General features: G+C 41.5%; 1 protein-coding gene across 2 annotated transcripts in view; it reads right to left on the bottom strand.

Moving 5' to 3' along the window:
- The window catches only part of PCDH15 (protocadherin related 15), a 1613120-nt gene that overhangs the window by 581601 nt on the left and 1007820 nt on the right, over positions 1-23699 (bottom strand). For both annotated transcript variants that reach the window (XM_090057186.1, XM_090057185.1), the window contains one exon: positions 8938-9057. In XM_090057186.1, the coding sequence (XP_089913312.1) occupies positions 8938-9057 (120 nt within the window). The remainder of the gene's footprint in view (positions 1-8937; positions 9058-23699) is intronic.

Raw genomic sequence — 23699 nt, 5'->3', positions numbered from 1 at the left:
CTCTGAATTATGAAAATGAGAGACTCTGGAAGGTCAATTCAAATAGAATTCTTCTCCTGAGAAAGTGTTCGGAACATCTTATCACCACAAACTCTCCGTTCCCTTATGGATGCACCCCAGCTCAAAACACTGGCATCTGATTCAGTACATCATAGTGCATGTCTGGGACCATCACAGCATCTGTATCACCAGAGCTACAACCAGCACAGACAACTGGTGAGTGGATCATCATTTGTTACATTCCGTCATGTCTTTTTGTATTGCCCCAAAATGGTGTGAACAAAAGAAGCAACCAAGGAAGAGGTTTAATATAGAGTGGTTGAAAGACCTAGCTAAAAGTGATGATCTCCAGCAGTGTCTTAGTGAGAAACCGTCTCCTGATGATTAGAGAGCCTCAAGATAGATACCCATGAGACATGCAAAGAATCTCCAAGACTTCTCCACAAAAAACTTCTGGACTGGTTCAAAGAGAAAGAGAAATTTAAGCTCTAATTGATAGAAAAAGGATAGCCTTCAGATCTTGACAGAATTACATTAACTCCAAACATAAGCAAAGACAATATCATCAAAGGCAATCCACAACACCCCATTAAGGACTATCTGGCAGATGCATCAACTTATTGAGAGGTCCTGAAAGCCATTAAGCATATGAAGAACAAAGTATGTGGTCCTGATGGAATGTCAGCTGAAAGTTATGAACAAGGTGAAAAAATGTCTCTCTCATTAATTACACACTATTGTTATGAAAATCTGGAAACATGAAAATATTTCCAGTGCCTTGAGAAATGCCATAATCATTATCATATTCATTAAAGGGAAATACACTTCTGGACGCCACCTGGACATGAGAAAGCAGTTTGACATTGTATACCTTGACTTCCAAAAGGCTTTTGATCCAGTATCGCACAATGTCCTCATGAAAAATTGAAGGATTGTGGGCTTAACTCCAAGACAGTCAGGTGGGTGAGAAACTGCCTGCAGGATAAGACCCAGAGAGTTCTAGTGAATAGATGTATCATCCTGGTGAGAAGTGGGCAGCTGTGTCTCACAGGGGTTGGTGCTCGGTCCAGTACTTTCCAACATCTTTATTAACAATTTGGATGTGAGAGTGAAGAGCTCACTGCCCGAGTTTGTAGATGACGTGAAGTTATGGAGGAGCATAGTCACACCTGAAGATAGGCTACAGATACAGGTTGTCTTTGGCTAACAAGTTGAGCAGATTGGAAACTGATGAAGTTCAATGTTGAGAAATGTAAACTGCTCCAACTTGGGACAAGCAACCCCCAACATACCTACAGGCTTGGTGGCACCAAACTGACTAACACCACGAATGAAAGGGACCAGGGGGTAATAATAGACCACAATATGAATATGAGCTGTCAGTGCAATGCTACAGCCAGTAGGGCAAACGATACTTTGGCATGTATCAATCGATGCATCTCCAACAAAACAAAGGAGGCAATTTTTCCGCTCTACTCAGCACTGGTGAGACCTCAGCTGGAGTACTGTGTCCAGTTCTGGGCACCACACTCTAACAAGGATGTCGTCAAGCTTGAAAGAGTCCAAAGAAGAGCCACCCACATGATCAGAGTCTTAAAAGGCAAGTCATATGAGGAAAGGCTGAGGGATCTGGGACTCTGCAGCCTGAGGAAAAGAAGGCTGAGAGGGGACCTGGTAGCATCTTACGGTTACACTAGGGGAGTACATCAAGGGCTCGGTGAGCAACTGTTCACCAGGGCACCTGAGGGGAAAACCACTAGTAAGGGTCACAAACTCCTGCAAGATCAATTCAGGCTCAACATTAGGGAAAACTTCTTCACAGTCAGGGTGTCCAGACTGTGGAATAAGCTCTCTCCAGAGGTGGTACAATCACCTACCCTGGAAATCTTCAAGAGGAGACTAGACAATCACCTTGCTGGGATCACCTGATCTCCAGTTATCTTTCCTTCCTGGTGCAGGGGGCTGGACCCAATGATCTTCCAAGGTCCCTTCCAGCTGTAAAATTACAATTTATGAATCTAAGACTGCGTTGCAGCAGTCATTGTGGTATTGTACTCCTGTCCATAGCTGGAAGATGCTTTCCCTCAGTCTCCTCAATAGGCTCATGTTCCTCACTATGCAGATTCTACCCGAGTTCCGATATTGTTTCAGACTACTCAGAGACATGATAGTTTTGTTGCTAGACAGCTATAGGAAAAGTGCTGTGAGCACCAAGATCTTTGCATAGCCTTCATTAAATTGAAGACCTTATTCAGGTCAATCAACAGAGAGAGACCAAGGGCAAATACTGATTTGGATGCCCTTCAAAATTTGTTACTATTATCAGACTTCTTCACAACATGACGGCAAACATGCTAAGCAATCACTCAGAAATGGATCCTTTTACTCTTAGGACTGAAGTCAAGTAACACAGATGTATGATTGCATTAACACTCTTTTCCATCTATATTGTAGTTATTCCACACATTGCTGAAAGACTTCCATTAGGAGTCAGCATCAAATATCAGATGGATGGAAATATCTTTAACATCAACCAGTTGCATTCCAAATCCTAGACAACTGACACCTTCATTAATAATCTTCAACGTACTTATGATTGTGCTCTGTGTGCCCTACCTAATTGCTTCAAGGCACTTACTGTTTCTGTGAAGTGGATAAAATGCTTTGACTCACTGTTAGCTTCAATAAAACTGAGACTTTTTACCAACCTATGTCAAACCAACAATCTGCTTCTCCACATACTAGAATTAAAGGGCAATCCTGGGAGAATGTTGAGCCTTTCCCCTACTTAGGTAGCCACCTTTCCCAAAAAGTAAACATAGACATCAATGTTCAACACTGTATTAAATCTACTGGTGCTGCCTTTGGACATCTCCAAAAATATGTCTTTGATATTCATGATGTCAGGACCCAACCCAAATTTATTGTCTACCATGCTGTTGCCACCCCTATGCAACTGTATGGATGTGAAACATAGGTATATCAGAAACACCTGAAAGCCTGGATGCTTTGAAGGCCAATCTGAAAAAATGCAATATTAACTTCTATACCTGGGAGACTGAAGTACTGAATCACACACAAGTGCACCATGATGTATGATAAGGCACTGATTATTTCAGTCAAACTTACCTCACTATGGTGATGGATAGATGAGAGTTAAAAGGAAAGAGCTTGACCAGCCATCACCAGGATCTACTCATTCCTCCCAGAACTTTTTGCCACACCTGCAGTTGAACATGTGTAACTTGGATCGGCTTTCTGAGTCATCTATGAACTCACCAATGACATCCCTATTTAATGGAAGACTATCATCCTCATATCAAGGGACGACTGATGACAAATCTGTCTCATTTGTTCTAGTGATGTGGGGGGCCAGACTGCAACTCGCTAGGCCAGGTACATCCGTGGGAATAGGAGTTTGGTAACCTGTTGCTGCCATTTGAGTTTGGGGGACTATCTGTAAATTAGAACAGTCTTGTTCCCTACGGGCAATGACCCTCAGTTTCCAGGAGGTGTTAAAGGTCATGAATAATATGTCTAAGGTGTTCAAGCTAGGGATTTGGTTGCAACTAGAAGGATTCTTCTGTTCTTCTCTCAGGGCTGATATTGTAGCAGGTCAGAATGAGGTTTGAGTATGTTTTTCTTGATCTGAGAGGCTACAGTTCTGGGACTGAACTGTAATTGTAGGAATCCTTGGCCCCAGGTCCTTAAGGTGTTCACCCTGGTCAGTGGCATCAGTTCATCTGTTCTTAAACAACAGAACTTTAAAAGCCAAAAAGCCAACTTGAATGCAATATTGTGGAACAGGAAATCATTGAACTTCAGACTAACACAGCTAACTACCTCTTTCTGATAATTTATTAGTGCTAACTGAAACTCCCAATTTTTTCCCTCCAACTTGAAAAAAGGCTCCTTTTTACTTTTCTTCTATGGCTAATTTCCTGCTGTGTCTGGCAGCTGAAGATTTTATCGTTTAACTGTGTGGGGTTGAACTTGAACAATTGCATGAAGTCTGAAATGTAGCACCATAGGTATTAAAAGCCTGTAAATGATAAGAGATGCATTCCCCCTTCCACTTTTATTTTTAACATATTGATTTGTATATTATCACACTAACTAGAAATATGTTATAAAACACACTATTGGTACCTCTTATTTATCTCTTCTCAGAGGGCCCCTCTACTCATGCAGGTAAAGACACCATCGACTCTAATGCACAATCCACACAACAATGTCTCCTGCCTCAAGTTCCTGTAGCAGGGAGCCCCTCAGCTGATAGTTCCCTAAGCCATAGGGGTGCCCCATGCATCCCCACAGCTGGGAGACCACAGCTGCTGTGATCTTCCGGCCGCAGGGGCACATCACACATTCCATGGCTGGGAGACTGCAGCTGTGGGGCTTACCATACATGCTCACAACTGGGAGATCACAGGTGGTAGGATGCCCACAGAGCTAGGAAATTGCAGCAGGTGTGGTCTCCCAGTCATAGGGGGAGAGACTACATGTGCAAATTAAAGATGGACAGAAACTAACTATAAAGTCATTACACATTTACCAGCAATAATTTTATAGCTATGTGGACCTTTTTAAGACACCATAGTTAATTTGCACATGTAGGGAATCTAGATTAATTGTATAATTAACTAAGTAATTGCATAATAACATAGTCAACATATGTCATTATAGTGATACAAATCACTTAGTTTAAGCACCTAGACAGTTTAGGAGTCTTGCTGTGAAGGATATGACCTCTTTAGTCCCACAAAGTAATATCTGGTTATTTCCATATAACCTAAGTTTGCATTTCATGACTCCTTACTAAATATCCTCTGTAGTACATTTTGCCAGTCACTTCAAATGAAGTGTTTCAAAGAAATACCCTGACAGACACCAGATGCTTTTCTGCCACCAGTATTGAACTGTATTCAATCCGATTTATATTAGGGCTGTGTGAAATTTTGACGACTATTTCATTTCTAAGCTGTTTTGATGTGTTCCAAAGCTCAAAACAGCAAAATCAAAATGAAACAAAAGGCTCTGAAACAGCTTGAACTGTTTTGAAAAGTTTTGAGTTTTGAAGCAGCTTGGTGACGGGAGGCGGGGGAGAGCCAGGGCTGTGCTCCTAGCAGCTCCACCAGTCCCACTGAGCTGAGCCTATCAGTGGAAGGCAGGGGAGAGCCAGTGGCAGAGCCACCCTGAGTGCATCCCTGGCCCCAAGTGCAGCCCTGGCCAGTGGCTCTCCCCAACCTCCTGCTGCTGGTCTTAGCTCCATGGGGCTGGCAGAGCTGATCAGAGTGAAGCCCTGGCTCTCCCCCCACCTCCCACCACTGGGCTACACTCTGACCAGCTCCACCAGCCCCACAGAGCTCAGCCTAGTGGTGGGAGGTAGGGGAGAACAAGGGCTGCACTTTGCCTCTGGGATGAGCTGAGGGGCTGGTGGAGAAGGTCAGGGTACAGCCCTGGTGCTCCTGCACCTCCTGCCACCAGGCTGCACTCTGAGCAACTCTGCCAGGCTCACAGAGCTCAGCCCAGCAGTGGGAGGTGGGCAAGAGGCAAGGCTGTGCTCCACCGCCTGCCACCAAGCTGACCTCTATGGGGCTGGCAGAGCCAGTCGGAGTGCAGCCCTGGCTCTCCCCTGCCTCCCACCAGGCTGCATTCTGGGCTGCGCTCCAACCAGCTTTGCCAGCCCCACAGAGCTGAGCCTGGCAGCAGGAGGCAGGGGGAGCCACTGGTCAGGGCTTCACTTAGCAGCTCCACCACTGGCTCTCCCACCACCAAGTTGATCTCCATGGGGATGGCAGAGCTGCTTGGAGTCCAGCCTTGTGGCAGGAGGCAGGGAGAGCCAGGGCTGTGCTCGAGTGGCTCTGCCAGCCCCACGGAGCTTAACCTGCCCTCCCAGTGCTTCCAGACTCCTCCAAGGGGTGCAGCCCCCCAGATCTGCATGCAGGATGCCAGGAGGCTGCCGCTGCTGCCTGGGGTCAGCAGCAGCACCAGTCTTCCCAGCACTGGGCACGGGCTGCGCCCAGCACCGGTCCCACGTGACAGTGGCAGCCTCCTGTCATCCCAAGCACAGATATGGTGTTCTGCACCCCTGGAAAGAGTCCTGCACAGCCCTACATCCCTCCTGGGGGTGTGGGTCCCCAGATCTGCACACAGGATGACAGGAGGCTGCCACTGCCAGCAAATGACACAAGTTTTGCTTGTCAGCAACTTGAGGTGCAGTTTCCCAGAAATGCCTGGAGCAATCTCCTTGAACCACGGCAGGCTTCATGCACTCAGAAGAGGCTACCATCCCTGCAATTTTCATCTAAATCAGAAAAGAAATTACAACACTGTAGGCATTTTCATGATTCCCCATTATAGCCTATGGGCAAAATGTCAAAACATATCAAATCAGATGTTCTGATTATTAGATGTTAATCAGGCAGGAGGCTGCCCTTTACCTGCCCTGATGACAAGGGCCTCTGTACACGCTCCAGTCTCCCCTTGACATGCCTCATGCCTCACAGGTGTTTCTTGTCCTAACACCAGGCCTCATCATAATATCTGCATGTATTCAACTCCCAGCCCTGTCCCTGAGTCTAACAGCTCCATCCTGTGGCTTCATGCCCCATCCTCTGGACACAAGACTTTCCCAGCTCCAAGCCTCATCCTCAAGCTCCAAGCCCCATCTCTGGGCTACAGGTCTGCCATGTCTTCAAACTCCATACCCGGGCAACACCCACTCTCTATATCTGTGGGCCCCAGGCCCCATCATTGGGGTGAAGCCCCTCACAATGGGACTAGGGCTCCAAGCCCCATCCCCCTTGGACATAACACCTGGCTCCATAATGCACCCAGGCTCTCCTGCGAGACTGGGTGCTGCCACAGTTCCCTCCACTGACCTGGACCCCGCTTCAGTGCTCACAGTGAGTCTGGGCTCTCCTGTCCAGATCTCAACCACCAGGGATGTGAGAGCTGGGGTTTTCAGGCACCCCTACCCACCTTTCACCAGAGAAGTAACTCGCCTGTCTTTTTTGGGGAGCTACCCAGACACAGGTTGTTCCACCAGGCCAACCTTCCCCAGCAGGGTGCAGTTTCAGGTCATGCCCAGGACCATAGGGCCTCCTCCTTCTCCAAAATCCCTACTTTTACCTCTGAGATGTTGCCTCCTCAGCTGGTAGCAGCAGACTGTTGCCCTGCAGTTCAGGAACCCAGTTCTTATATACTCCAGCTGGGCCCTTTTCCCCAGTCAGGCAACTCTGCTTGATTACCATCACAGGTAGCTATGGGCTGCCTGACAATATTAAAGAGAAGGGAGATTCCATTTCTACAATTCACTGTTAAGAACAATACTGGATGGGGGCTATATTTTAAAGCTTGACAAATAAAGGTTCAACTGTAAAAGTCCTACTAAGGTAAATAATAAGTCTTATAAGGAAACTCCATGTAGCAAGATGAATTAATTTATGGAATTTCAGAAATATGAAGAAGTTAAAAACAAAGATTTTCAGTGATTTTTTTAAAATCAGGTTTTAATTAAAAAAAACAAATACTGGGCTTATTCTAGCCCCAGGTATCACCCCTTTGCACAGGTTCAACAGTGCAAAAAGGGGCATAAAACTTACCCCAACAAATATAGGTTTTACCCAATAGTTTTAAATTGCAGTTATCAGTCAGCAACTCTCCCATCTCCTCCAGCCAAAACTACTACCATATCAGGATTAACTGTTGATTGTACAAAACATTTAGCCAATTTCTCCTTACTACTAAAACATCTCTAAATTCCTCTTTATGACAAGGGGCTATAAGAAAAAAAACTGCAACAGCTGTTGGTTCCTTCTTCACAAGTAGAATTCTCAGCTTTTGTTTCATAGGATTTTACAACCACTTTTGTAACAAAAAACAAAAATATTCTAGAGATAGTTCCAAGCATTTCTGGGAAACTGCATAGTCCCAAGCATCACCAGGCTTTTTTTTTTAAGAGCTGTTCTATGATATAGCTATGATGATTTAAAAGTAAGCAGATAAGGTACCCCCAACAAGAACATTCTTAATTGTCATCATCCTTGAAAAACATGCTGATACTAAGCTTTAGATTTTGGTCTTTCTTGGAAACAGTACAAAGAAGACATTATATAGGGCCCAATGTTCCCTAAATCAATAATATTACAATAGTGTAGCTACAAACAAAATTGCACTAGGATTTTTTTTTTTAAGTGTTGGTAAGGGAAAGAAAATCACGGTTTTTTTCAGAAGAGAGAATTTTTTGGGGTGGTATCTTTTCCTTGACCAAGTATATATCTGGAAAAGTTACTGGACAAACCCTTCCTCAGGTCACTTGATGCTTGAAATCTTGTCCAATAGATTTCCCAACAATACATTTGGTCCAATAAAAGATATTACTAAAATTCCTTGCCTCTTGTACTTTTTCTGGACCATCATAGCTATCACAATATTCCAACATTACTTTTTCAGAAAAGTTCAAGCACCAAAAAAGAGCAGCACTATCGCAGACTACATGATGAATGCTTTAAGATGAATTATAAACAGTTGAGATGAATGGTCAGAGTAAGTAGTTTGGTTCACAACTAAGATATGGTTTTAAATGTTCATTTTCATTCCCACCAGAACTCCATGCAATGTTTGATTTTTATTTTTAATCAAATTAAAACTCTGACAGTTTTTCAGAATTTATATAATTTTTTTTGTATGGATACAAATATTTGTAAATTAAAAGGAGGTAATAAAGTTATGAATTATTGATTAAACATTCACATAAAAAAGGATTCATTGCTGTGAATAATGGAAAAGAAGGGGGTTATTAATAAGTGTACAACTTTGTTACTATCAATAGTGTGAAAATAAAAGACATGATAAGAAAGGGAAAGGAATTTGTTTTTAGAAATAGACATATTTGACTTCAATGCATGTTTAGTATAAAGAGATTTCACCTACTGGATCACTAGGATTGTACTGGATGACATATTCTATCTGGCCATTAGGACCATCATCTATGTCAGTGGCACCATTGTTCCCAGAGAATCCTGTAAAGATGGTGGTTCCAACCGGTGTTAACTGCAACAACAGGAACAAGCATATTTCAAAAACACTTAGAAATTACAGAAAAAAGTAGCACTTATATGATAAATTTAAATTGGTAACAGCACTAGTGCATAGATAAATCCACTATGCCCTCTCTCAATATTAAGAGCCTAAAAAAGCAAGGTAAAAGGCAGTTTTATGCACTCAATATTTTCCGACTCTGGTCTAGTTCACATTATTTGTCCCTTTTAAGGGGAGAAGTCATGTATTCAATTTTAATTATCCATGCTGCAATTTGTCAAAACTATATTGCCTTTGGTGAAATGCTCATGTTAAATGACTTAAAGCTTTGGAAATGATAACATTAGTAAGAATAAAGAAGGTATAAAGAGAAAAATCAAAGAACATGCTTCCTTTTCAGGTTGAGGTACATTGATAAATATATTCAGAGGAACATTTAATATATATTTATTCAACAGTGCCTCCATGAAATTGTGAAGAGTATAATATAATGCAAGATAAAGGTGATATATGCACACTTAAAATCTCAATATTTCTAGATTTACCAGCATAAATGTACACAAGTAATACTCAGGCTAGACAGATGCTTAGAAATCCAACACAGTTCTTGTTAGAATAGTACAAAACCAAAGAAAGTGCATCTCCCTCTGGCTTTGGGCAATGGAATGCTGCTAAAATGTTGTTTTGATAATATGCTCTTTCCTAAACCTAGTGGAGATAAGCATTAAGCCTGGCCCCCAGGAATCAATACCAAAGCTCAAATCAATGTCAGTATGGGGAGGATTTTCTCCTTCACATTCAGAGACTTTAAAACAGTCATTATGAAAGCACAAAAACAAAGGACACCCTCCCACACACATTTGTGTTATATAAAATGATTAAAAGTAAGTAGTAAACAAACAGTTTAAGAAATCAGCCACCGTGAACGGAGGAGTCCTGGACTTCTTTTTCTGGTTTAGTAAACAAGGGGCACATCTACACATGCACTTTATTGCTCAGTAGATGAATTTGCTGCGCGGTAAAACACCGACTACACATGCACGGCAATTAGGCCAGTTTAGATTAATTTACTGTAATGTCAGATAGCCCCATCAGACAAAAGTAAAATCTGATGGGGAAGTAAATTAATGGGCCTAAATGTACATGTAGATGGTGATATCTAGATTAGTTTACTCCACCTCAAATTGCAGTAGAATTTATTTAGATGCATTAATTGCAGGTGTAGATGTGCCCAGGATGTACATGGGTGGGTATCAGACGGGATCGTGAGAACAAAGACTATGTTTATCCAGCTGTGCCAAAACTGGTAATAAGGCCAATTTGCTCAGCCCTCCACAGCAAATTAGCACATGCACACAGATGTAGTTACACTGTTTCCATTTTAGAACACAGCCTACCCCAAACAGTGCAGTATGCTTGAAAAGGCCACAGCTAGGGATAGTTATCTTACCAGATAAACTTCACCAGAATCTGCCATTCAGAATACAAAGCAACAGCATAACCTCTGCTCTTGCCTGTTAACTGTAAGAGTAGCTGTTCTCAAATTATACCAGTGGATTTAACCACTTGATTTTCACATTAATGGACCTCAAAAGTCACACTCCTGTTTTTTCTTTAAGATTCCTGTTTAGCTATTACATGACATGCAGCATAACATGCAACAGAACATCAGCTTCCTTGCTTTTCAGGCCTTCTATCCCTGTGCAGAGAGAGCAGAAAAGTTTTGCCCCTGAATTTATACGAAGTTAAATATTTAAAAAAATCCCCTAAAATTATTATAATTGTGGAGTATGATGCCCCTGAATTGCCATATTCCATAGTAACTGAGAACTACCAGCTTTCATTGTTCTTTCATGTTTCTGTAGCTCATAGGCTGAGTGGTCTTTTCTGATTTTTAAAATTGTTTTTGCTCTTATTACTTAGGGAGCTAGTAGTTGACTTAGATTTCTCTAACCAATATTTAAGAGACAGGAACACTGAAGCCGTGGAATAAAATCCATTTGTTTGCAGAGTCTTGTTCAAGATGAACACTGTATACGGATCATTTTTCTTAATATCAAACTGCATTATCTATACTTAAAACCACAACAACTATAAATATTTTTGCTACGAACTTGATTTGCTTGTCATTGGAATAGGCAATAAAAATACTATATGTTTTATAGATATTATGAGTAAAGGGAGTTAACTTCCCTCACTTCCTATTAATTGCTTTCATAAGTCAGTCTCCATGGAGATAATTGCCTTATGATCTCACAAGACTCATTGCCTTAAATCTTTGGTGCAGGAGCAGCCAGAAAAGAATTTAGAAAAACAATTATCTCAGCTGAATTGTGGCTGAAATAGTATGAAATCAGAGCTAAATACCATAAACTAAAGTTAGATATGTTACTGTTTAACTATTAAGGACAGCATTTTTCAGATTTATTTTCTGGAGTATTAAAGAAATAAAACAAATAAAAAATCTACTTCAGAAGCTGTGTGGTAAAATATAAATCTTTTAAGAACACAATAGTTTTCTTTTAACCACTGAAACCAAGTCTCATTTAATCTTATTATTGGAATGGGATTTGCATCAATGCTAGCCGATTTGAGAAAGTTTACATGACGAAAAATACTTTTCCAACCACACTGTGTCAGAATGGTAAAAAACTAGAGATCTGTGAAAAAATACCAAAAAATGGGTCTGAAATGAGTGGTGATGCATAACCAATACAAGCTAGCATGTAAACACTCTATATAATTGAGGGACTGCTGGTATAAAACTGAGCTAGGCCAGCTATGATGGAGTAAGTAATTTCCTGGTTTCTATAAGGAAGACATTGTGTCAAATGAAATGGATAAGCTGGACTAGGAACAGCTGGTCTTGGCACAGCTGATCTGCTTCATTGGGCAAAACAGATGTCACCTGTTATTCCACAGGATCAGGCTCCTGTAAGTTCCTGGAGTGGCTGGGGCTGCAAGACAACACCTGTGGGGCACCCCTGAAGGGGTCCCTGCTAGAACAAGACCACCCAGGGAATCCCCAGGTGCTTTTTTGCAAATGTGAGAACCTTGGGAAGTATTCCTGAACTTCACAGGCCAAACCTCAATGCCCCAAGGATTCAGGCCCTGAAGCCCCAAGAGTGCCCATGGACAAATTCAGGCCACATGTTGTGGCCACAAGTTTTGGGCATTTCTGACAAGGCATGCATTTGCTTAGCCTTTGTGTTGCCATACAATTTTTTATGGCTGCACAAAAGTGACCTCTGTTTCCAGCTTATGATAGCCACTTGGCTCAGGATCTGGAATCAGTTTAATGAGCTGTACCTTTTTAGAAAAGAGGAGGAAAAAGATTACTTGCTGGGAAACAAAATAGAGCTTTTCATAGGCATTCTTTTTCTACTATCTGGTAGAACTATCATGTTAAATTGGGGGAAAAAGCACAGATAACTAAATCAAAATTTACAAATAAAATCACATGGAGAGGGAAGACTCAGAGTCAGATTAAATAAAGGGTTTAGGCTATATGTCTATGTCTATCACTAGATTGCACTAGAATCTCTGCTTTGTTTTTTTAAGTATTATTTTGGGCTAGAGACAGACATTCAAAAAGCCTGAGCCTGAATTGATTCAATCTTTGCAGGTTAGTCTAACCTGTCTAAGTTGAACCAGTTTGCAACTTCACAGACATTCTTTCTGGGCTGAGGAAATGCTGACACATGCATGTAGTGGCTCAGGTTAGAAGCTGGGGGTGCTAGAGCAGCCCTCTTTTCCCTTCCATAGTGCTGAGCTGAGTGGGGGCATGGGCAGACCCTGGCAGGACACACGGATTGGGGAGAGTGTAAACTCCCACCCTGTCTGTACTGTCCTGGGCTTTTCCCCTCTTGCTGCTCATGCGGTGGGAGCGTTACCAGACCCCATCCCCAGGCTAGTACTGTTAGGCAAAGGAGGGGGCAGGTGAAGTGCATACATCTGCTGATGATGCTGAGCTTTTCAATCTCCCTCTCCCTCATTCTTCACAGGTCTGTAATCCTGACAGGCAAGGGAGCCAGCTGGAGTACTGATAACTCAGTATTTATCAGTCCATTAACAAAACAAAAAGCATCTATTATTAATTCAAACTCTTGTTAAATAGCCTTTTTTCCACAGAAGGAATGGAGGGACATTACCATCTGACTTGCTGATTAGCTCCAAAAAGCCCTAAGCAGACACTGTTCTGTCTGCTTGTCCCAGTGAAATCTGCACACACACACCCCCTCAGCATTAGCTAGCATACCACATGCCTAGGGTCTCTGGGGCTGGGCTCCATGTTGTTGAGATGGGGGGGCGGGAATCCCTGCTTGAGCAGCAGTGGGGGGAGGGCGGCAGGTGGAAAGCAAGGCAGACCCTGCTGTGCCTGCAGTCTTCATTGGAGCTCTGGCTAGGGAGCAATGGGATAGGGCTAGCCCTGTTCCCTGGAGCAGAGAGTACAGCCCAGGGCTGCAAAACATCTGGGATGCTGGGGAACTTTGGTTTAACTTAAACCAGGAAGGGGTCTGTAACACATTTTGCATAAACTAGTTTGACCCAAATCAGTAAAGTCAGATACTACTTTCAACCAGGTTGATCTTTAACCAGTTTCAGCCATTTTGAAACTGGTTTATGTGCACTAAACATCTGTTCTGTTACAGGTTTAACCCAACTTCTGATCACTTAAGCTGTTTTTTTCATGTAATGTCTGTCCCTAGCCTTAGTCTTCAGTGGGCTGACTCATGGCCAGATTTAGGCATCTATAGGTCCCTGAAGATGAAAATAATTGCCTAGGTGGATTTTCTAAAGTGCCTCGATACAGCTTCCATTGCCATATAGAGACATATTATTTCCTCCATTTTATGCCAAGTACTTATAAATTCAGTTGTAAAGCTGCTAATATAACCATCAAAACAGAGGCAGTTTTGGTGTTACTGTCTTTTTGCAACACAAATGGTCTTAATCTATATCGATCTAATAAATTAATGTGCTGTTGTTGTTAAGATGTATGAAACACATTTCATTTCATTAAGGGCACATGATACAAGTAATTTTGAAATTCTAACTCAATCAAAGCAAGTGATTAAACATAAATTCCATGCAAATTTGAAGTTCTAGAACCTGATTCCAATTAAAAACAAACAGCCTTCCAATTCATGTTAAATTTCAAATGGTGTACCAAAAATCTCTTCTTTTTTTCCACCAGGCCACATTTAAAAAGGCAAAAAACCAAACAGAACCAAAACAACAAATGTTAGCAACAGAGTGGCCTCTATTAAGATCTTTACAATTACTATTTATACTTGGTTACCATTCCCCATAATCTATGTTATTTCTTATGCCAAATGTAGGAATGACATAACTGATTAACTAGAGAAAGTTGTAAATTTTGAATATCTGTATAGTTATCACAATGAACTGGGTTCTTTATTTCTTCCAATTATTAGTTTTCTTAAATAAAAATCCATTTAAGAGTAAGGTAAAAGAGAATACATCTACTGACTAAAATAATGGGTTTCATCCATTTAAACTATATTGCTAAGTGATAGTTAAAGGGGCATGGTTGTAAAAATGAAAAAAGGAATCTAAATTCTAGAAAAAATATTCAATGATATAAAATAACACAATTGTAATTGCATATTCTAAAAAAATTAAGGTCTAAAGCTGCAGTTTGACTTTATTCATTGTATTTAAAATAACTTAATATAGATGGGTTATATTAGCCTCCATGAATTTAGCATATAAACTCTAATAGCATTCTAGTCTTAGGTCATACACATGCAATACATTTGCAAGATTTAACATGTAGCAGTACAAAAAGTGACCTTACAGCCATTCAAGCTGTTGGCAGCACTATAAAGGTCCTGGAAAGTACTATGAAATAGAAGAATTTATCCATGTCACAGCCCTATTTATAATACTGGTACAGTTACATATAGTACTGCAGGGGTCTCTAGGATCCCTAGCATCCCACAATACTACTTTCTCCTTTCCCCACTCCTGGTAGCTTGCTTGCTGACAGTGGGCCAGTCGAGCTCCACTGAGACCCTGGTGGCCCCATGGCTACAGCTCTGCTGGCCATAGATCTTGCACCCCTGCCTGGACTAATTCCCTGATTGGTAGAGCCCAGGCAGCTAGGAACTTTGCATATCTCTGACCCTGTTCCCGGTACTACAAGGCTAATCAGCAGCAACGGACAGCTGAGAGTTATGCCAACTGATCATTGACAGTCTGACTACTTCCTTTACAGCTTTGTGATACTGTGTATTGAGTATTGTGAAAAATTATCTTGACACATAAAAAATAAGACTAAACAGAGCAGTTTTTAAAATCAACTTTGAAGACCAGATTCAATTGCCACCACAACAGAAGCCAGATCTGAGCATGAAAGAGGAGCCCTTTATACCAACACGTGGGAAGTGTAAAAATTATTATATTAACTTTTACCTCACAACTCTGCCTTACCAAAATAACCTAATGTAACATATTTTACACATGCAGTTGATAAGAAATGTTTATTGCATCTCTCATTTCAGGAGAAGTCACAGAGAGCAACTGATTCCTAAATTAGACACCTCCATCTGCAAGTTGAAATGTTTTAAGTTTAGTTTAGATTCATGTAAAAAACAAAATCCAGGGAGATATGGTCATTTTATTGAGAAGATTTTTTATATCACAGACTATGAAATACAGAAATCATTACAGGGAGTGGCATTTCATTAAAACCAGTAAAATAGCCATTTCATAGCCACAAGAGAAAACCAAAAGTGCGGGAAAGTAAGGGAAAGTATGAGTCCTTTACTAAATGGGGGAGGCAACCTCAAGACAGAAGATGAGAAAAATCCTGAGGTATTTGATGCCTTTTCCTACCTCAGTCTTCACAGGCAGTGTAGTTCCCAGAGTTACTGTATCTGGCATCACAATTTGGGAAGGAGGTGAGAAGCCAACAGTGATGAAAGAACTGTATAGGACTATTTAGAAAAACTGGATGTGTACAAGTCCATGGGATTGGTCCACAGCAATGCAACTGAGGATGCTGAGGGAAGTGGTTGATGTGACTGCAGAGCCACTGGCCATATACTATGAACTTATAATATTCGAGAAACTGGGCTGGGGTGGGATGGAGGAGAAGAGCGACAGAATCTCTCCTGAAATTTACATGTAGTGAAGTTACTATTTAACAAACAGAAATGGATTTTGTGTAACAAATGGCAATGTTACAGAAAGTATTTCATGCTTTACTAAATTTTATAATAAGCAGTTTGGTATAAGTTTAGTATCAGTGCATAGATCACAAAATTGATATGGTTGTGCAGATACATAGGTTGCTTTTATGACCTCTTTTGTCATATAGAATTGTTTTCATGGCAACTTCCTTTTGCCAGTACATGGCAAAATAGTTTGTGAATTATTGGCCTTTTCTTAGAGTCAAATATATTAGTCAAACTAGTTCTAGAAACTGAAAAACACCTTCTCCACTTTTCACTTTGAGGGTTTGGCAGGATGGATGAAACAAAGGAAACTTAATTTAGCATATAAGATCTGACTATATATATAAATCCTTTTTGCAGATTTGACAGACAAATTAATACTTTGGAAATGAATGTAGTCTCCAATAGTGAACACACTTTGTTGTTTATAGCAGAAGATTATTCATACCTTTTCATGTACATATTTTGTTCATAAGGTCTATAAAAATCCCTGCATAATTATTCTTTTGTTCACATCTCTACTCTGAGATCATTCTTCTCTGTTATTTCCCCCCATTTATCTCCCATTTTCCTTTTATGTTTTCTGTTTACATCCTTCTCCCACATTATTTTTGAGAGATTGAGCAAGTGCTCCGCTTGATTTGGAGCAAGCATTTGAATATCAGTCTACTATAAAAATTGGTCCCTCTTTCTTACTCTTTCCAAGAAGCCTGCTATGAGGCCAGGAATATTTAAATGCATGGAAGGAAGGATTCATGTTCATCAGTTTCTTTACAACCTCTCCACTGCACTAGCAAAAGGGAGACAAAAAAGAGTGAAGTAAAGATATATTCATCACAGAAGTTACTTTCAAATAAGTTGGTAGAAGAAAGAGAAACCATAGAAGCTCTTCCCCAAACCACTATTCTATCATTACACATGCTTGTTCTCTTCAGAAAATATCTTGTTATTTTAAAAAAAAAGTTTTAGTTTTGTTTCCCAGTATTTCAGCTCCTGGAAAACCAATATAATTTCCTGAAGGAAGATGTCAAAATTGGAATAAAACCAATTACTCTTGACCACCTTGAGTGGCTGACCTTGAAGTGGGAAAAGCAGTAAGCTTTTTAAAGGAAGCTTATTATTGAAGCTATTGAGAAGATTGACAACTGAACCTTGTGGAGAACTCAATATATTGTAAATAAAAGTTAAGAAACAAAGCAAGAAAAAAAGGGTGACTAAAAGAGGGAACATTTATAGAAAACTGTATTTCTAGGGGTAAGAACAATTAATGGAATTTTAAAGGGTATGGAATTGTTCAAAAGATATATAAAAATGTAGATGCAGATAGATATATTAATCATCTTAATGACACAGTTTAAAAAAAAATTCCTATAAGCACTTACTTACAGAGTTTTAAAGAACGAAGATTTTGGTGGTTCATCTGGCCCTCTGACTACTACCCCATGCTGCTCATCCATGTGGGCACCAATGATACTGCCAGGGGAGACACTGAGCAGATCAAAAGTGACTATACTGCTCTGGGTGCAAGGGTGATGGGGTCTGGGGCTCAGATTGTGTTCTTTTTGATCCTTCTGGTCAAGACAAAGGGCCCAGGCAGGAGCATGTGCATCCTGCAGATCAACACCAGGCTGAACAGGTGGTGTCACCAGCAGGGGTTTGGCTTCTTTGATCATGGGATGTTCTTCCAAGAAGGATTGCTGGGAAGAGATGGGATCCATCTGATGAAGAGAGGAAAGAGACAGACAGGCTCACTAACCTAGCGAGGAGGGCTTTAAATTAGGTTTACTGGGGGATGGAGACCAAATCCCTGAGGCAACTGGGGAAGTGGGAGACTTGAAGGAAGAGCCAGAAGGAGGGGGAACAGGGGGATGCTCTCATACTTCCTGAGAAATCAGGGCAATCAACAAGTTACCTCAGGTGCCTGTACCAAAATATACAGAGCCTGGGAAACGAGCAGGAAGAACTGGAAGGCCTCACACAATCAGAGAACTCTGACATTTGGAATAACAGAGACTTGGTGACATAGCTTGCATGACTGGAGCACTGTCATGGATGGGTACAAACTGTTCAGGAAAGACAGGCAGGGGAGAAGAGGAGGAGGAGTTGCACTTTATGTAAAAGAGCCATATGACTGCTCAGTGCTCTAGTATGGAACTGGAGATAGGCCTGCTGACAGTTTTTGGGTTAAGGTTAGAGGGGAGAGCAATGAGGAAGATGTCGTGATGGGGGGCTGCTATAGATCACCAGGCCAGGAGGAAGTGGTGGATGAGGCTTTCTTCAAACAACTAGCAGAAGTTTCCCAATCACAAGTCCTCAAGGGGGACTTCAATCACCCTGACATCTGCTGGAAGGGCAATACAGCAGTGCACAGGCAATTCAGGCAATTTTTGGCAAGTATTGAGGACAACTTCCTGGTGTAAGTGTGGAGTGGCCAACTACAGGCCCTGCTCTTCTTGACCTGCTGCTCACAAAGAGGGAAGAATTGGTGGGGAATGTAGTAATGGATGGCAACCTGGACAGCAGTGAGCACAAGATGATTGAGTTCAGGATCTTGAAGAAAGGAAGGACAGAGAGAAGCAGAGTAAGGATGCTGGACTTCAGAAAAGCAGATTTTGACTTGCTCAGGGACCTCAGGGGCAAGATCTCCTGGAAAGCCAAACTAGTGGGAGAGAGGAGTCCAGGAAAGAAAGCTGGCTGTACTTTAAATAAGCCTTACTGAGAGTGCAGGAACAAACCATTCCAATGTGCAGAAAAACTAGTGAGTATGGCAGAAGACAACCTTGGCTTACAAGGGAACTCTTCAGTAAGGTAAATCACAAAAAAGGCAGCTTGGAAACTTGAAGAATAGGGAAGAATATAAGACCATTACTCCGGCATGCAGGGATGAAGTCAGGAATGCCAAAGCACAACTGGAGTTGCAGAGAGCAAGGGATGGGAAGGGTAACAAGAAGGGTTTTTACAAGTATCTTGGTAGCAAGAGAAGGATCAGGGAAAGTGTGGTTTGCTTACTGAATACGGGAGGAAATCCTATGACAGGATGCAGAAGAGGATGAAATGCTTAATGCCTTTTTTGCCTTTGTCTTCATAGGCAAGGACAGCTCCCAGACTACTGTACTGAGTAGAACACTTTGGAGATGAGGTGAGCAGCCCTTAGTGCTGAAAGAACAGGTTATGGACTGTTTAGAAAAGCTTGATGTGTACAAGTCCATGGAGCCAGATAGGATGCACCCAAGGGTGCTGAGGGAGTTCTCTGATGCAATTGCAGAGCCATTGGACATCATCTTTGAAAATTCATGGTGATCAGGAGAGGTCCCAGTTGATTGGAAAAGGGCACACATGGTGCCCATATTTAAGAAAGGGGAAAAGGAGGATCCAGAAAACTAAAGACAGGTCAGCCTCACCTCAGTCCCCGGAGAAATCATAGAGGAAAACGTCAAGGAATCCATTTGTGAGCACTTGGAGGATAAAAACATGATTAGGAACAGTCAGCGTGGATTCACCAAGGGCAAGTCATGCTGGACCAACCTGATTGCCTTCTATGTTGAGGTGACTGGCTCTGTGGATATGGGGAGACCAGTGGATGTGGTGTACCTTGATTTTAAAAAGGCTTTTGCTATGGTCTGTCACAGCATTCTTGCAGGCAAGCTAAGGAAGTATGGGCTGGATCAATGGACTGTAAGGTGCATAGAAAACAGGCTGGAGCATCGGGCCCAGAGGGTAATAATCAATGGCTTGATGTCTAGTTGGCACCCAGTATCAAGTGGAGCACCCCAGGGGTCAGTCCTGGGGCTGGTTTTGTTCAATGTCTTCATCAATCACCTGGAAGATGGCATATTGTGCACCCTCAGCAAGCTTGCAAATGACATAAAGCTTGGGGGAGTAATAGATATGCTGGAAGGTAGGGCTAGGATTCAGAGTGACCTAGGCAAATTGGAGGATTGTGCCAAAAGGAATCCCATGAGGTTCAACAAGGACAAGTGCAAAGTCCTGCACTTAGGATCAAACAATCCCATGCACCAGTACACACTGGGGCTGACTGGTTGGGCAGCAGCTCTGCAGAAAAGGACCCAAGGGTTATAGTTGACAAGAAACTGAATACAAGTCAGCAGTGTGCCCTAGTTGCGAAGAAGGCTAATGGCATACTGGGCTGCACTGTTGCCAGTAGGTCAAGGGAATTATTATTCCCCTCTATTCAGCACAGGTGTGGCCACATCTGGAGTACTGTGTTCAGTTTGGGCCCCCTTCAGAAAGAATGTGGACAAATTGGAGATGGTCCAGTGGAGGGTGACAAAAATGGTGAGGGGATTAGGGCACATGACTTATGAGGAAAGACTGGGAGAACTGGGCTTATTTAGTCTACATAACAGGAGACTGAGAGGAGACTTAATAGCAGCCTTCAACCACCTTAAGGGGGTTTCAAATGAGGATGGAGCTAGACTATTCTCATTGGTGGCAGAAGACGGAACAAGGAGCAACAGTCTCAAGTTGCAGTAAGGGAAGTTTAGGTTCGATATTAGGAAGAATTTTCTCACTAGGAGGGTAGTAAAGCACTGGAACAGGTTACCCAGAGAGGTGGTGGAAGCTCCATCCTTGCAGGGTTTCAAAACCCAGCTAGACAAAACTTTGGCTGGGATGATCTAGTTGGGGTGGTCCTGCTTTGAGCAGGGAGTTGAACTAGATGACCTCCTGAGGTTCCTTACAATGCTAACTTTCAATGATTTTATAACAATAAAATAAGATTTACAGGTAGTCATTTTGAGATAATACACTTTTGATGATGTATACCTACAGAATTTATTTCAGTACCATAAAGAAAAAGACTTGAGTAATTACACTAAGAGTGAAGGAAATTCAGCTTTAATTGTAATTATCAGCAGCATTGGTGCCAATAATTTCAGAAGACTAGAGTTTAAGAAATATTACTGCTGCTACAAGCAAAGAATTCAAACAATGTAGTTAAACATTAACCATTCAGAGCATTTTTACACATGGAAGCGGCAGTGAATTGTGATGCAGTTGTGTAAGTGGCAAAATGCACGTCAGTTCTAAGAATATGGCAGCAGCATGCTTTTGAATTAAAACATCTCAGATGTGCTGTAGTTCAAAAGCACACTGCTGCCATTTTCTGTGCACTGATTAATTAATTAATTGAGTCTGCTTCAAAGCAGTGGATCTCTGGCATGTCACAGGAGAAAAGTGTGTGTATAAATGCCCTTATAGCTTATTTTTAAGGAGATAAAAATATGCATTAACATTAGCTCTCAATGCAAAACTGTAGAAATATTTGGCAATGATGATTTCTCTCTTAAAATGGAGTTAAAGTTGAGAATACATATCAGTAATGTACAGGCAAAACTTATTAAAAGGACGTTAACATTATTTCCCAAATACATATTATGAGCTCAGGAATTTCAGAATTAACTTCTTTTTACATTACATCAAATTTGTTTAGGTAAGATGTTAAAATTAAGACACCCACACAACCTTGATTGTGTACTGTAGTGGTATCATAGAACAACCACAGAAATCTGATTCAGGTATTTCAGAGTCACAGTATTATTACAAAGTATGTCAGTTAAGTTTGCATTTCATTTAAGATTAATCTTAAATCCTAAGCTTTTAAGTTTAACTTTAGACCATAAACCCTTAGTTTTTAGTGCCAAGTTTTCAGTGCATTATAAAACCTCCCAGTGTTTTCAAGTTTAAGATATTTTTACATATTCTTAAATTTAACCTCCACCTTCATGTAGTTTTTGTCTTAGAATTTCTCTTCCTTTCTTTTTTCAAATTATTTGTATTTTTAACAAACACAGATGCCCTTTGGAAAACAAGAAACGCAAAAAGTATGTTTCTCATGCAACATTTCTAGTAATTTCAAAATATTCAATGTCTACCTTAAATATATAAGATTTAACTTTTACTTTTAAAAGGAGATTCATTGGCACACTAATACAATGGAAAGCAATGAATGCACTAGGATTTTTTTTCCCCTTAGTTTGCCAGGGACTTATTGGGTTAGAGGGATGTGCTAGTAACACAAGTAAAGTGTGAAGGGAGGGGAGAAGGGAAAATTAAGGAAGAGCTTAGATCATGAATTCCAATCACAAAATCATGTAACAGAATCATAGCAAATCACCTCAGGACCTCAGGAGGTTATCTAGTCTCAAAGACTTGAGACCATTGCTCAAAGCTCAAAAACTTGAGACCATTACTCCTTGTTCTGTCCTCAGACACTACTGAGAGAACAGTCTAGCTCCATCTTCTTTGTAACTATCCTGCAGGTAGTTCAAGGCTGCTGTTAAATCCCCCCTCAGTCTGCTCTTCTCCAGATTCAAAAAGCCAAGTTCCCTCCACCTCTACTTAAAAGTCACATGCTCCAGCCCCCTATTTTTGTTTCCCTCTGCTGGACTCTCTCCAATTTGTCCACCTCCTTTCTGTAGTGGGGCACCCAAAACTGGACACAGTACTCCAGATGTGGCTTCACCACGCCAAATACAGGAGACGAATCACTTCCCTCGATCTGTGTGCCATGCTCCTATTCATGCCACCAGTAAGTTGTTTGCCTTCTTCGCAACAAGGCCACACTGTTGGCTCATATTCAGCTTATTGCCCACTGTAACACCAGGTCCTTTTCTGTAAAGCTCCTGCTTAGTCAGTCCTCATCCTGTAGCAGTGCATGGGATGTTTCCATCCTATGTGCAGGACTTTGCATTTGTCTTTATTTAACCTCATAAGATTTCTTGTGGAGTGCAATCCTTTAATTTGTCCAGGCCTCTTTGAATCCTAGCCCTATCCTCCAGTGTACCTGCTACTCTGCCCAACTTTGTGTCCTCTGCTAACTTGATAAGGGTGCACTCCATCCCATCTTCCAGATTGTTAAGAAAAATATTGAACAAAACTGGCCCCAGGACCAACCCTTGGGGCACTCCACTTGATACTGGCTGCCAACTAGACATCAAGCCATTGATCACAGCGATCCAGCCAGATTTCTATCCACCTCACCGTCCATTAATCCAACCTGGAATTCCTTAGCTTGTTTGCAAGAATATTGTGGGAAACCATATCAAAAGCCTTGCTAAAGTCAAAGTATACCACATCAAACTCTCTCCTGCATCCACAGAGACAGTCACCTTGGCATAGAAGGCATCTCAGCATGGAAAGCAATATGGCTGGTCAAGCATGACTTTCCCTTGGTGAATCAGTGCTGACTCCTCCTAATCACAAACTTCTCCAAGTTTAGAAATGGATTCCTTGAGGACCTGCTCTATGTTTTTCCAGGGACTGAGGTGAAGCTGACCAATCTTCAGTTCCCCAGATGATCTGTGTTCTCTTTCTAAAAGATGGGCACTATATTTTCCTTTTTCCAATCATCTAGGACCTCTCCCAAATCTGAGTTTTCAAAATTAATCACATCCGCAATCACATTAGCCAACACCTTCAGCTACATCAAGT

This window comes from Crocodylus siamensis, chromosome 7 (genome assembly GCF_052110815.1).
Source record: "Crocodylus siamensis isolate JL-2025a chromosome 7, ASM5211081v1, whole genome shotgun sequence".
Taxonomy (NCBI): domain Eukaryota; kingdom Metazoa; phylum Chordata; order Crocodylia; family Crocodylidae; genus Crocodylus; species Crocodylus siamensis.
Note: the sequence above shows the minus strand (reverse complement) of the source record. Positions and strands in the feature narration are given on the sequence as shown.